The sequence below is a fragment of the Prinia subflava genome, chromosome 22 (genome assembly GCF_021018805.1).
Source record: "Prinia subflava isolate CZ2003 ecotype Zambia chromosome 22, Cam_Psub_1.2, whole genome shotgun sequence".
Lineage (NCBI taxonomy): Eukaryota > Metazoa > Chordata > Aves > Passeriformes > Cisticolidae > Prinia > Prinia subflava.
In genome coordinates, this window is record NC_086268.1 from 5,612,303 (window position 1) to 5,627,819 (window position 15,517).

General features: G+C 55.7%; 1 protein-coding gene across 3 annotated transcripts in view; it reads right to left on the reverse strand.

Moving 5' to 3' along the window:
• Window positions 1–63: 63 nt before the first annotated feature.
• Window positions 64–15,517, reverse strand: part of KIRREL3 (kirre like nephrin family adhesion molecule 3) — a 362,476-nt gene continuing 347,022 nt past the window's right edge. For 2 of the 3 annotated variants that reach the window (XM_063417734.1, XM_063417731.1), the window contains 5 exons: window positions 14,828–14,863; window positions 13,617–13,724; window positions 8,747–8,856; window positions 2,150–2,236; window positions 64–1,198 (listed from right to left, as the gene is read on the reverse strand). In XM_063417734.1, coding sequence (XP_063273804.1) covers window positions 755–1,198; window positions 2,150–2,236; window positions 8,747–8,856; window positions 13,617–13,724; window positions 14,828–14,863 — 785 coding nt within the window. In that variant the 3' untranslated portion in view covers window positions 64–754. The remainder of the gene's footprint in view (window positions 1,199–2,149; window positions 2,237–8,746; window positions 8,857–13,616; window positions 13,725–14,827; window positions 14,864–15,517) is intronic. The other variant, XM_063417733.1, reaches the window with a different exon arrangement.

The following is a 15,517-nucleotide window of genomic DNA, read 5'->3' on the forward strand; positions in this document are numbered from 1 at the left end:
GGCTGTGAGGGAGGTTTGGGGCTGTGAGATGTAGGGAGGGTGGCCTGTCCCCATGCCCCTGTGTCCCCACATCCCCCTTACCTGTTCTGACGCCCCATGTCCTGGCTCCCACGCTGGGATTGTGAGGTGCCAGCTGCCCCGTGCCTCAGTTTCCCTTCACCACTGGCCATTTCTGCCCCAGGAGGCCACGGCACACCCCGGCTCCAGGCCAGGTCTGTGCCGGGGAAGCTGCTGTCCCCGCGGGGCGCCCATCAGCCCAGGCGTGCCACGAGAAACACCTCTTGTATTGACCGCGGTGCCGCGATACAGCGTGGAGAGGCCCTTCCCGGGGGGTCCCTGTGCCACCCATGTCCCCCCCTCCTGTCCCACATGGCGGGACCCCCCGACCCCCTCGAAACGGACGCTATAAGTATGGACACCGAACACCACGAAGGAAGGGGAGGAGGCGGGTGGGAGAGGGCGGCGGGAAGCGGGGGCGAGCGGCTGGGGGGGCGCGGGGGTGCGCGGTGGGGCCGGGGCCGTCCCCAGCCCCGCGGAGGGAGCGGCTCCCCGGGGCTCAGCGCGTCCTCGGCGGGGTTGTGCTTAGCATGTACCAGGGAGGGGGGATGCTCGGCCGGCCCCCTGCCCCACAGCCCCGCTCCGGGAGGGGCTGGACCCGGCCTCTTCCCCCCGCCGCTGCCGGCGGGCGCGACTGTCCGAGCGCGGAGCCACGGCGCCCACGGTGGCCGAGGGTCCCGAGCGCCCCCGGAGGGGCTCAAACGTGCGTCTGCATCCGCCTCTGCAGGGGCCGGCTGGGGTCTGAGTTTTGGGAAGACGACTGGGAGTGGTGGGAGGAGGATGCGGAGGCCTTGCTGGCCTTGTCGAACTGCACGTAGCCGTCCTGCTTGCCGCTGCTGCTGATGCTGCTGTCGCACTGGGTGTCGAGGAAGGAGCTGCTGTCGCTCATGGAGCCGCGCTGGAACTCGCGCTCGCACAGCTCGATGGAGCTGCTGCCCATGCCCAGCACGAAGCGCTGGCTGTAGTCGTAGAGGCGGCTCTGCCCGCTCAGGGTGCTGTAGATGTTGGTGAAGGACATGCCCGTGGGCACCCGCTGCTTGCCGGCCGGGCGCAGGTCGGCCGGGCAGCCCGACAGAGAGATGGTGGGCGTGGAGTGGTGCTCCTTGAAGGTGTTCACGCTGTAGTAGCCGTTGGTGGGGTCCTGGGGAGCGGGAGAAGCGGGGCAGGTTGGTGGTGGCATCCCTGGGTACCGTGGCATTTGGGGTGCCCACCCTGCCCATCCACACGGGACATGTGAGGCTTATCAGAACCATTGAATCTCCTGAGCCAGAGGGACCCACCAGGACCATCCACTCCAACCCCTGGCCCTGCACAGACCCCCAACAATCCCACTCTGGGCACCCCTGGCAGCGCTGTCCAAGCTCTCCTGGAGCTCTGGCAGCCTCGGGGCTGTGCCCATTCCCTGGGGAGCCTGGGCAGTGCCAGCACTGTCTGAGGGAAGAACCTTTCCCCGACATTCAGCCTAACCCTGCCCTGGAACAGCTCCAGCTGTTCTCAGGTCCTGTTGCTGGTCACAGAGAGCAGAGATTAGACTGTTCCTTCCTCTCAGGAAGAAGCTGCAGATCCTGATGAGTCTCCCTTTGCTCTCCTCCAGGCTGAACAAGCCAAGTCACCTCAGCTGCTCCTCGTATGAGCCCTGCAGACACTTCCCCATTTTCATAGCCCTGCTCTGGAGGACACCTCAACCACCAAACTGTCCAGCAATGTCCTCTCGTGCCACCAGTGCATTCCAATCTGTTCAGCCCCCTCCAGGACGGGACACAAGTGCCCCTTGCACACCACTGTCCTGGCACCACACCTTGGTGTTATCCCTAAAAGCTGCTGGGGCCACCAAACAGTGCCAGCATGCCAGAGCCTCTCTTCCTGCACAGGGACAGCCCTCTGGGACAGGCCACCACTGGGGACATGGCCCAAGGCCAGACAGCCTGGCAGCAGCAGTGCTGGGTGCGGCATGAGCTGGTTCTGCCCGGTGGTGGGCACGGGGAGGGGTTCCCAGCACCCCGGGGTGCAGCCCCTCTGCCAGGAGTGAGCGGGGGGGCTCTGACCCCACCTCTTCACTGGGTACAGTGGCAGGCCCCAGGATCCAACTCACCTTCAGGTTTTGAAACTCCTTCTCCTCCTCCTTGAGCACCTCGAGCTGCTTCAGCACCGAATCCTGCTGGAACTCGCCCCGGTCCATCTAGGAGAGGATGCAGGCAGGGGTCAGCATCCCTGGCACCGCCTGACCCCGGGTTCCCCATCACCCCCGGGCCGTGTGGGGTGAGCCCCACATCCACCCCAGGGCACCGGGAAGTTGCCACCAGCTGGATTCAAGGACTTGCCCAGGGGTGCCCCAGCGGTGTCCGAGGGTGGTGGAGCCCAAAAGCCACACAATTCTCTGGGTTATAAATGGTTTTCCCCTGTTTGGGACACAAAAACCGGGCTGATGCAGAAAACGAATTATTTCCCGTGGTGAGGGTTGAGGCTGCACCCGCATGCCTAAAGAAACACCTCCCAAATCGGCTTTTTAAATTTTTTTCCCTTCTTTTCATCCTTTCCTCCTCAGCTGAACTTGGCCGCCTCATTAGTTTTCCTTTGAAGGCTGGCTGTGATCGGGGGGAGGCGGAGAGGAGGGACAAGGTGCACATTAATTACACCACGGCTTTAATTACCCTTCCTTCAGCACGCGGGGCTGAGCAGGAAGCAGGATAATTATCAACCAATTTCTCAGTTGCCTTTTTTTAGCTTCTCCCGTGTTCACCGGACGCCTCCAGCCCGGCTTCTCTGGGATTACAGCCCCACATCAGCCCCAAAATCCCCTTTTATTGCCCAAATTCTCTCCTCTTTAAGATGGTAAGTGGCTGTGGAAATTCACCCTGCGGCGCTTGCTGTTCATCTCCCGAAAGCCTTTGATGTGGCTGTTTAAGGCAATAAATTAAAGTACCTGAGTTTTCCTAGGGAAAAGAAAGCCCGTATCAGCCATTGATTTGCCAGGATAAATACGAGTGTCGCCAAGGATTAAACGAGTGCAGCTAAAATGGGACGTGGAGGGTTTTTTTTGCTCTGCTAGCCCCGGCGACCCCCTCGATCCCTTAAAGCATCTCTGCAAAGGCAGAGACTGAGGGTGTTAACCCTATTGAAAGGGTTTAACCGGTCCCAGCTCGGAATGAAAAGGAAAAACCACTTCTCCTCCTTGGTTCTGGCTTTTTTTTTCGTGTTGGTGTGTTTGATCCAAGCGGGCAGGGCCAGACCCAAAGATGGAGAGGGGAGAAGGGACGTAGGAACCACGGGGACAGAGCCACTGTGACCAAACCTCCCCGGAATTAAAGTCGGGCTTGATGGGGTGTTTTAAGCCATTTCACGTTGCCTCTTGAAGTGATGGTGGGAATGATCCAGGCACTGGGATGTTCCCTGAGCCCCGTGGGGACGCTGCCTGTCCCCGGGGTTGCCAGGATGAACTGGGCCACATCCCGTGGATTTGGGGACTGCATGAGATCCACAAAGCGCCATCACATCACTGAACCTCCAATTCCCTCACTACAGCCGGTCATTAATGTCAGCTTTATCAAAGTTTTATACCATTAATTAGTGGGCGGTGGGATCCTCGTTAGTGTGATTTCCACTTTGTCATCACTGAGTGAACACCGGGAAGGGACGGAAGTTAACTCAAGTTCACTCCATCACCAATATTAACGCGGATTATGGAGAGGGAAATACCCGGAAAAAGAGACCAGAGTTGTCTCAGTGCCCCAGTGTCATTCCTGGACTCTTTTCCAGAGCCATGGCTTTCTCCAGGTGACAGCCCCGATATGCTCCGGGCCTTGCCGTGCAGACGGCTGGGGACAGACCCACCTGTTAGAGCCATGTCCCCACCATTCCCCTCCTGCCAGCGCCGTTCCCATCCTGGGAACCTCATGCCAGGACTTAATCCTGCTTGGCACTGCCAGGTGCCAGCAGCCTTCCCCATCCCCAGGATAGCGGGGCATGGCAAGTGGGGTGTAAATCAGAACCCCGCCAGTGCCTCCCGGATCAGCTGAGGGATGAGGGATGTGACAAACTGCATCCCTGCATCCCTGACCGCCACCACTGCCTCGGTTTCCCCCACTGCAAAAAGCAGGGAGCCCCTCCAGGCCCGGCAGCATCCCCTCAGCCTCGCCGTGCTGGCTCCCCGCGCCCAGGGAGCGCATCCCTGCAGAGCAAAGCGCCTTCCAGGGGCACCCAGTGCAGGGAAACCCGGGACGGGAACAGCGGGCAGTGCCGCGCCTCCCGGTCCGCTCGGGAAATGCGCAGCTCTCCCGCCTTTCACGCCACCGAATGAAGCCTCTGAGATGGAGGATGCCACAGGATATTAAATTCTTGGCTTTCATTAGTGGACACAATATGTTTTTTAAAATGCTGCTTCAGGTCCCTGAGTGTCCTCCAGACCTGGCGGGCTCGGAGTGCCTTCCCCCGCCTCGCTCCAGGTTTAATTACAATATTTCCGGCTGGTTGGGTAATTGGATGCCACCCGGCAGCTCTTGTGAGGGCCAGACGTTACCAGGGATGTTGATGACGATGCTCTAACAGCGACTTCCTCTGCTCCCGGGGAGGGAACAAGCCCATGAATAAAAATCCCCTCTGGGAATTCGCAGCTCGATGAAGCTTTATCGCCTTCAAACACCGGCTCTGGCCTCGGTGGCACGGTGATGTGAGCTCCGCTGGGGTGGGTGTGACTGCCACCACAGGAGAGGCTACAGCGCCTTGTCCCACCTCTCCCCAAAATGCGCTTTTGGATGGGCTGGTGCAGCTGGAAGGGCTCGGCTCGGAGGGAGGGATGCTCCCCGGGCTCCCGGGCGAGGCTGGATGTTGTGGGGATGCAGCCCGGCTCCAGTTTAGGCCCGGCTCTGACAGCTCAGGGCTGCCGGTGCTCCCCGGGGTGGTGGCGGTCACTGGGCACATGGAACAGGTCCCAGCCCGCGGGCACGGGGGGAGGCAGGGAAGGGGACGCTGGAATGAGCCTCGCCCAGAATGGAAATGCTGCTTCTTTGATTTTTCCTCTTCCGCAGGGATCTTAAGCTGCACCAGGGGAAATATAGGTTGGATATTAGGAAAAAGCTTTTTACAGAAAGGGTGACAGAGTACTGGAATGATCTGCCTGGGGAGGTGGTGGAGTCACCATCCCTGCATGTGTTTGAAGAGAGACTGGATGTGGCACTGGTGCCATGGTTTAGTTGAGGTGTTGGGGCTGGGTTGGACTCGATGATCTTGAAGGTCTCTTCCAACCTGGTGATTCTGTGACTCTGTGTGATCTGAGAGGAACACCTGTCTGGAAAAAGTGTCTGGTGCTGATCACCTGTGAGGGCTGCGAACAAACTAGGAACAGCCCTTGGAGCAGAGGGATGGGTTTAAGGAGACAGGAAAAGATAAACCTATCACTGGATTGATAATTTTGACTGCTCCACTCCAAATATGAACCAAAGGTGATGCCTGGATCTGCCTGGCCACCCTGGATCCCCTCTGATGGAGGGGATGATCCAGAGGTGGAGGTCTCTGCCTGCCTGGCACTTTGGGATCGTCTCTGACTGCTCATGGCAGTGAGGATGGCTCCTTTGGGATGATCAGCCCCATTTCACAGGTGGAGAGGCACGGGGTCTGACCAGCCAGGAACAAAGCCAGCTGTGGCAAGGGAGGAGGCTGTGCCACGCCGGAGCTGGTGATTCTCTTCATCTCCCTCCTCACAGCCCGGGCTCAACGGAGCTGCCTTGCTGGTGCAATGCATCCCTCAGGAGGGAGAATGGGGTTGTTGTGGTTCATTTTCGCCAGGATCAGACCCTTTACCAGGCTCTTTTGCCTCCAGCCACTGGAGCTGGCAGCCTTTTCCCTGCCCGTAGGCACTGCCTGGCAGAACAGCTCTCGGAGCAGGGAGTGGGAACGCCGCTGAGGCAATGTGAACATATGCAAATCAGCCAGCGTGACGCGTATCCTAAGGTGTTAATGAATTTATAGATGCATGAATAATTACTTGTGAAAAGCACGGTGGGCTGCGGAGGTCACAGATGGCTGGAGAATGACAAAACAGCGTTTGAGGGGACGCAGAATCAGAGCGGGACACTGTGGGAAACCGAGGAGCAAAGGCACATCCAGGGTGCTGAGGATCCTGAAATTCAGCAGGAGCAGGGGAGGCTGTGCTGGAGTCAGGGGCTCGGCCGGGAGCCGGGATTGGGTTAGGATGGAGAGCAGCGAGGAGCTGTTTGCCAGCGTGGCTGCTCCTCGTTAACATCACATTAACGACCCTGAGCCCCGGCAGGGCAGTGACAGTCACAGTTGCTATTAAACTGCAAGGTGTGATGAACACTGGTGAGGGCGAGGAGATCATCTCAAGGGATGGAGATCTCGCAGGACGCTCAGAGAAGGCAGATGGGGAAGCAGAGGGAATAATGCTGGCACTGGGAGGAGGGAGAGCTGGAAGATCCCGGGGTGAGGGTAGGGACGTGCTGAGCACTCCCTCTTCCTCCTGCTGGAGAGGTCTCATTGCTCCTCATCAGCAAGAGGAAGTTTTTAACTCAATCTTTCATTTAACTGACAAAGTTGGAACATTTTATCAGGAACCTGTTTGGCATCCAAGGCTGGGTGTCTGGCAGCCCGAGGAGGATGCCCACACCAGCTGTTGGACAGAGCAAAGATGTGGATGAAGGACAGAGGGGGTTCCTGCAGACTCTGAGGAGAGAAGGAATTGGTGAGTATTTCCTGGGAACGTGCTTGCTGAGGGGAGGTGAGGGTGGGGAGGCTCTGGTCTAGGCAGGGGAGGGGGCTTTGATGCCTTCTCCCTGCAGGTAGGGTGTCCCAGCTGTACCAAACCCCACCAGCATCAGGGTCAGAGACCAGGGACCATCTCTTCCACTCCTGAACAGCACTGATGCAATGGTGTCATTTCCAACTGCTGTATTTTCAGGGAAAATGCCTGGATTTGGCCAGGAAAGGGGAAGAATTGCCCTCTTCCAGTCCAGCCAGGCTGTGAGTCTCTGTTGTGTCTCGGAAGCGCTCGGCTTTGCCTCCTCTGTTCACACTTACACACTTCCATTGTACCATGACCAAACCACCTCTCACCACTCTGGCTGATAAACCCAGGAGCTCCACAACCTCTACCTCAGAAAACCCCACATTTTTTCCCAACGCTCAAACAAATGTTGTCAGTTTTTTCAGCACCATTTCCACCCTGCCAAAATCCTCATTGCGACATGCCCAGCACATCTCCACTCCCAGGCACAGGCTGATGTGAAATCACCCCCTGGCTCCTGCAAATAACCTAAGAAAGTCCCCAGGATGGCTCCCAAGATCCCACCACCATCCTCGTCCTTGTTCACTCCCAATGGTAAATGTTCTCTTCTGCTGAGGCTTTGTGCGTGCTTCCAGCATGGCAGTTACACTCTGGAGTGGGATTTGGGATGATCCCGATGCCCCTGTGGGAGCCAGATCTGGGTTTGGCACTGCTGATCACACAGATGATGTACAGAGTCCCATGGAGAGTAAGCTCCTTATTCCCTTCATCCCAGCAGATCGCTCCACATCCAGCCCCAGCCTCCTCTGTCCTTCCAGCCTTGCAAATCCCACCACAGACTTGCAGATCTCTCAAGGCAAAGCCCTACTGGGAACAAAGGATCTTGCACAGGAACCTCAGTGGTGCTGGGATAAGTTGCCAAATCTCCACCTCCTCCTGCCTCATTGTTTGGAGGCTCCCTGGCTGTCTAAATACTCTGGCAATCCTGACAATTTCAGCAAGCAATTCCACCCACCCTAGGATGATCAGCCTTGCCTTCCCACCAGGCATTCATGGAATGGCTTCTGCAGGCAGGACATACAATTGTTGCCCAAAAAACCTGAGAGTTAGAGGAGGGAAAAAACCACCCAGCAGCCTAGAAAGCAGCCACCAGCTTCTTCAATCCCTTCTCCCTTTCCCATTTGCTCTTTTATCTCCTTTTTTTTTTTTTTCCCTTCCTTTTTTTTTTCCTCCGGGTTTCTTTGCTGTTTCTCAGCTTCTGTTTGTCACCAGCAAGCGAAAGCCAAGACAAACTGTGGCTGAGACACAGAGAGCAGTGACCATAGCACGCAGAGGGGCTGGAGGTGAGGGTGAACCAGCATCAGGGCACACGCTGCGTTTCTGGGCTCTCGGGCATCCAGCTCCTGCCCTGCCCGTGTCTGTGGGTGCCCTGCCCGTGTCTGTGGGTGCCCTGCCCGTGTCTGTGGGTGCCCCCGGGCGCAGGCAGTGCCTCGGGGAGGTGCCACCTCCCGGTGTTACAGACCCAGGTGCAGACTGGCCCCACACCCGCGGCGTTCCGGGTGTGCACCCAACCCTGTGCACACACCTCGGTGCTGCCCACGCAGGTGTGTGGGCACAGCCCTGGCTGGGTAATGAGCTCGTTATCGCCCCGTGTGCACCCGCTGCGTGTCTCCCTGCCCTCCGCAGCTCTCCAGCTGGGAGGCGGCAAATTTGCTTTGCGGTTCGTCCGGCGGGCAGATGGGCCGCTGCAATGAACCCCTGACAGCCTCTCCCTCCTCATTAGCCAAGTTTCACTAGAGGAGTTTTTATGGCAAGAGAATGTGGATCTCGAGAACAGGATTTTGGGAAGAGCATCTCTGCCCTGAGTGGTTATTACGGGACTGACACGTGTGGGCTCGTCACCATCGGACTTTGCCCGGAGCGATCGCTTAGGGAGGGGAAGGAATTCCTCACCATCAGCTGCTTGATGGTCGGGTGCTCCTCTGCCTCCCTGCCCGAGGCCGGCTCCTTGTGCACGATCTCCACACGGATATCGTTCTTGGCAGAAACCACACCCTTGAGATCTGGGAAAAGAGGGAGATGGAAAACGGGGTTAATCCGAGGGCAGTGGTGGAGCTTCTGCAGGGACCTGGCTGAGGATTCCTGGCAGCACCAGAGAAAACAAACCCGGCTCAGCAAGCCCATTGGAGAGCTGGAGGAGCAATATTTGCGTTGCCATAAGGTATGGACAGCTCAGACTCCTATGGGAATTCCTTTTGGAGCTCGGTTGGGCTCTGCCACACTCGCGGTGCTGTTACCAGGGGCTGGGCTGTAACAGAACTGCACCCACACGGAGTGAAATCGTTGTCCAGGCTGCTGATCCGTGGGAAAAACTGCTCCTGAGGGATGGACCAGCTCTGCCCAGGCACTGGGAACCCCTGAGAAAAGCCTCCCGCAGTCTGGGGTGCAGACAACACATGAAAAAGGCCAAGCAATGAGCACAGACATAGCCAGGGACGGTTTTATCATCTCCAAGCAGCCTGGAAATGACAATGAGAGAGGAGAGAAATTCCTGGAGAGACTCCCTGCCTTCCCTGAAGGTGTCAGGCGTGCTTTGAACAAGTCATTTTAGCAGAATTAAACCACAGACGTGGAGCAGCGGGAGCAGAACGGCGGCGCAAAGCCGGGATGAAAAGCAGAGATGGAGGCAAATCTGAGCAGCGAGACCTCAACAGCTTTGAAGCTGGCCCCTGGCCACGGATCTGGCTCTCACCTCCCAGGATGGCTGTGCCAGCCCAAAACCTGCCTTGAACCGCTGGTTTGTCAGATCTACCTCCAGCTGACGGATACAGCCAAGCCAGGATTGCGGGGATCAGTCCAGAAAAGGCTGGAGCCCCCGGGAGTTTTATCTCTAAACCGAACTGCATGATGTAACCCACACCAGCTCAAAGCTCTGTCCTTGAATTCATTTCTCCCGGCATCCCTCCACACCCGCATCCCTCAGACCTCTCCAAGTCTCAGGGCACAAGGCAAAGCTTTTCACTGGGAAGTTACTATAGCTTATTTTTTTAATGTTGTCCTGCTGGGACCACGTTCCTGGTGCTGGAGCCTCTGTCTTTAATCACAAGGAGAAGCTAATCAGTGTCTTGCAGCTCCTCTCCCAGGAGTGTTCCCCCTTACATAACTCTGGGCTGTTAAGTCACTGAAGATATAACAACAGATGTGCAGTAAATGTTTTTTCTTTTCCAGAGCCTCCAGGCTCCGTGTGTTTGCACCTGGTCCTTTTATTTTGCTGCATTTTCCCAAAACACGGTCAGGAATTGCCTCCCCCATTGCTGTTAGTTGTGGTCAGTGCCTGGGTCAGGAGATTCCTTCTCCAGAGCTACTGCTGGGTCACTGTGTCCCCTTGACACACAACTGTTCCTGCACCAGGTTGTTGTTGTAAATGATGGCACAATGCTCCAGTATTTGTCTTGGGAGAGGAATCCGCAGTCATCCTGGCAGGAAATGAGTCCTTCTCCTGATATCCAAGTGCTCTGTCAATCCCATCATTCCTGAGCTGATCTCTGTAATAACTCTGCACGTTTCACACCACTAACAGTGATGAAATCCCTTTCCTCACCTTCCAGCCTGGTGTTTCTATCCTTCTGCCACTGGAGACAGCGTTCAGCTGGCATCAGCACCTCAAACCTGGGGTAAAAGCCCATCCACCTGGCACATCCAAGTCCTTCCCTGCAGGGTTCTTCACCCTCAGTGTCACTGGGGTCTGCTTCAGCTGCTGATGCTCCCAGTTCCCCCCAAACCCAAGGAGAGATTGTGTTACTGTGTTTTGGTAGCTTCCAGTGGCTTTTGGAGCCAGGTAAAGTGGAACTGAGCGGCCTCAGTGCCACCAGCATCCCATGGTGGAGCTCAGGCTGGGGAATCCCGCCTGCACTCTGGATTTGCTGCTGTCCCCAGCTGGGTCTGGATCTTCCCTTCCCAAAAGGTTTTGGGGAGGGAAGGGAGATCAGGGCAGGGATGTATGCTGATCTCTCGGATGATCTCTCACTCATTCTGATGCCAAAGTGGGTGAAGAAACCTTGTAGGGAGCACAGGAACCCCTGCCCTGGCCTGGGGACACTGCTGACCTCTCCCCAGGGAATCACCCTGCCAGAGGTGCAGCAGAGCAGGGAAGATGCCCAGGCCCAGCAGCCTCTGTTGTATCAGAGACCCGAAAACCTTTTCTAAATGGGATAGCACCACAAGCACAGTGGAGAAAAGGGACTTCAAACCCTGCCACCACGCCCCCAGTGGCCTCTTTCCAGAACTTATTTTCCCAGCCCTGGTGAGGAAAATGCCTTTTCTTCTTGATTTATCAATGGGATAAATAACACAAGGCATTTGTGGGGGATGGCCTTGTCCCCTCCTGGCTTTCCCCTTGAAGAGCAGCCCATCCCTGCATGCCTGCAGCTTGTGGGGGTCTAAATCCTGGCATTTTCACCACGTCTGGGATCTGTTGTCATGGCGTTCCTGTGAAATCGTGTGTCCTGTGAAGAGCCCTGCACCATCTGGTTCCATCAAACGAGAGGGAAATAATGAACCACACGCTCTCTGTTTTTCTGAAGGATGCAGAATGGGGAAAAAACAGCCCATGGACATGGGAACACGGCTTGGCCCTGCTTCCTTCAGGTGCTTGCATTGTCTCTTGCTGCCAAATGACCTCCATGACAACAACTTGCCTGGTTTTGGGTCCTGTCCATCAGCAATCCTTCCCCAAAAAGCAAGATAAATGACTTCCCCTATTTAATTCATTAATTCTTGCTAATGGAGGCTGTGAGAGTTCAAAAAAAATGGGATAAAACAGGGAAAGGCATCATTATCACGCTGAAAATTAAACACATTTCTGCAGTGGGGGGCCGTGTGTCCTTACTGAATCCAGCAGCAGCCTGGTGTCTTTGATGGCTTTGAAAACCATCAAGGAGGGGGAAAATAAAAGAACAACAACTGGGTTTCCTGGCACACACATGGAGACTTTGGCATCCCAGAATCCACACCACGCGTCTCACGAGCCGGGAGCAGCGCCAAGGATCTCCTCCTCTCTTCAGAGGCTTGGAATGCTCTAGACAATCACCCTCTTCTCCTTCCTGGTTTGGTGCCTTTTCATGGAGCCAACAATCCTCCTTTAATTTCCTGGTGTCTTTTTAATGAGGCCCCGCTGCGTCCCCCTCCTCCTCCTCTACCTGTGTCTCTAATGTCACTTTAACTTGTATTCCCACTGCAGCCAGACTCCAAAATGCACAAGTCCCATGAAAAACCCCTCTGGTGGCTGTCATTCCTGCCAGCAATATGCATGTCACGAAAATTGGAATTAAAACAGAAGCAGAACTGTGGAGGGTTTTTAAGCACCGATGTGGCACAGTGAGGATGCTTCTCCCTCTTGGACCTCAGGATTTCTCAAGGGAGAGATTAAAAGGTCCCCTGCACACCTCCTGAGCTGCCTGTGCTGCTAACAGGGATCAGGAGTTACCCTGGCATGTTTTCCATAAAACCTTCCCTTTTCCCACAGGGCTGCTGTTTGCAGCAAACACTTGGTAGATGAACACGAGAAGTGGCTTGTGTGGAGAAGTAAATTCAGTAAATCGTGCCGGTAAATTCAGGCTCTGATTTCTCCCTGATCCACCTGATTCACCCTCCCCAAAGTTCTCTCCCCAGCCCTTCCAAAGGGATGCAGCGTGGGGGTTGTGGATGCTGACAGCCTGGTCAGAGAGGAATTTTCAAGTATCAGGCAGCAGCAGAGCCTGTGGGAGAGAAAGTCAAATAACCTTCTCATACAATGGTCTGCAAAGCTGTGAGATAACTCAGGAAGGAACCCAAACAATCCTGCAGCTGAGGTTTTGAACTTGTTGACTTGCAAGATGTTTACACAGAGGTGTTGCTCCTAATTACCCAGTGATGGTGAGGAGTGTTGATTAAAGGACCAATGTCTTGGGTTGAAAAATGTAACCAAAATTGTGTATTCTGTTTTCATCTGTTGAAGTGGGTTGGGAGATATTGTTCTTTATCTCTTGTAACTCTAGAGGGGGAAGAGGGCAGGTGCCTTCTGTTAATGGACACCTGATAACAGCAGATAAGGCAGGGCCTCCTTATCTCTTCCTCCACCCATCCTCCTCTGAGGGACATCCCCTGTGAATGGGCCATTGAAGGCCTCTCCCATGACTGATAACATCACCTCATTCCACTGGGAGATGCTCCATCCTGTGGGAGGAGCCAAAGCCTTTCCACCGGGATAAAACCTGCAATCCCAAACACCAATTCATCTGGTTTTCCACTGAATTCTCGGAGCAAGACCAGACCCATCTCGCCAGCATTGGACCCTTTTTTCTACAGGATCATCACTGCTTGACAGAACAACCTCTGTTACTCCAGGAAGACTTATTTAGACTGCTTGCAACACCCTGACAACAGGGTTTCAGGTCATATCTCTGACTCTGTCAGGGTTTTCTAGGACTTTTGTTTGTTTGCTTGTTTTTTTTGTACTACTGGATTTGCATTTTTAATATTCCTAGTAAAGAACTGTTATTCCTATTCCCATATAGGAATCCAATTTTGACTGAAAGCTCCCAATTGCAAAATTGTAATAATTTGGAGGGAGGGGGTTTTTGCATTCTCCATCCCAAGGGCAACTCCAGTTTTCCCTGACAGATATCTGTCTTTCCAAACCAAGACAACCAATCACATCCAGCTGCCTCAGAACAGCCCATAAAATAATATGATGTCCGATAAAAACATTGCTTTTGCCTTCTGAGAAGACCTTGGAGCCTGGTGTCGCTGTCCCTAATCCAGTGGTGACAGGGCTGACACTTACTCCTCTGGGAGCGGGCGCAGCAGAAGGCGACGATGGTGGCCATCAGCACCAGGAACGCCACGCCAGCCCCCACGGCCACTCCGATGATCACCGCCATCGGCACCGACTCTGCAAGAGGAAGGAGAGGATGCATGAAGCAGGATGAAGGTCACTGAGGGGCCTTTTCCCCCAGGGACCCACCCCTGGCTACTGGCAAGAGGCTCAGGGATGAGGCCGGGGAGGGTTTTGGGGTCTCCTTGCCTGCTCCCCATCCCTGCGTGGTGATGTCAGCACGGGGACACTGCAGTTTGTACAACCCTGCTCGTTCTGTGCCTCAGTTTACCCTGGGAGGAGAGGAGGGGGGAGCCAGAGGAGATTAGCAACTGCTCTTGTTAGTGCCTGTGGGTTAGTGAATGAGCTTCTCTACAGGATGAAGTGCAATAGAAGACCATGTGTTAATAATATTAAGAGAAATGACATCCGAGCAGGCTGATGGATGACTTAACCCAAGCCATCATTCACAGCCCTGCCTGTTTTATATTCCAATTTCCTGCCTTCTCCCTTATCAACTGTCATCCTTCCCAAATTCCGGAGGGTGCTACAAAGACTGGGACAGGAGGGATGGCCCATGCTGGGGCTGAGCACTGCGGGGTGGGATGTGGGAGGCAGAGCAGGGGATGCATCCTCACATCCTTCTGCCTACAAGAACTCTGTCACCAAGTTCCTGGTGGGGATATTGGGCTCTGGCTCAGCCAGCAAAGCTGGCACAGGATGAGGAACCACAAGGGCAGCACATCCCACAGCATCTGCCCCAAGATCCATCTAAATCTGCTCTGGTGCCAATTGATGCTGGCCAGCACTCTCCCACCATGCTGAACCAAGCTGATGTTTGCAAATGACCCTGGAAACATGTACTTTTCCCTGTTTTTGTCCCAAAGTAGCACTCTATGGGACTTCTGCAACATTTTGAACATGCCTGAGTAACAGCATCCCCCTCCCAGTGACTGGGGAGCTGGGGCAAAGAAAGTGCTGTTTCCAGAGTGGGTCAGTGGCACAGGGGGGACTGGACCACTCCAGCTTCCCAGTCCTGCCCCAGTCACTGCCCTGCAGTTCCCTATGTCCCTTCCTGCCCTGCCTGCCCTACGGAAAGCTGCCGGGCCAGGAGGAGGACCCTCAGGTGTGGTAATGGCTGGGGACAATTCACATTCACCGTCAGCTCATGATTTCCATACCTGCTTGAATACCAGCTCCTGATTTCATTTCCGTACCTGTTTGAAAATAAAGCAAGTGTCCACAGCCTTGCACAGCCCACGCGCCCACCGCAGCCTTGCTGAGCGCTCAGCCCTCTGCTCTGCTCTGCTCCAGGGCCCCGTGAAGGGGATGGCCTCTGCCACCCTGTGGTGTCCCCCTGGCCCGGGGCAGGGCTGCCCCTCTGCCACCCTGTGGTGTCCCCCTGGCCTGGGCAGGGCTGTGCCCTCTGCCACCCTGTGGTGTCCCCCTGGCCTGGGCAGGGCTGTCCCCCCTGGCCTGGGCAGGACTGCCCCTCTGCCACCCTGTGGTGTCCCCTGGCCCGGGCAGGGCTGTCCCCTGTCCCTGCTGTGGTGTCCCCTGGCCCAGGCAGGGCTGTCCCTGTGTCACCCTGTGGTGTCCCCTGGCCCGGGCAGGGCTGTCCCCTGGCGTGGCCCTGCAGGGATGCCTGGATGTGAGCTGGGAGCTGCCTGGGCTGCCCGGCCACCCTCTGCCGGGACCCAGGCTCGCTGCCGAGCGCTGCTGCTGACTGGCAGAGGACCTGGAAAAACCACTGGCTCTGTTTGCATTGGAAGAAGCCCAAGGCTAATTTTAAGGGGTTCATTTAGCTCTGATTTAATCTGGACGCCAGCCTTGCCTATAAATCACGGCTTAATGAGAACAATCCACCTGCC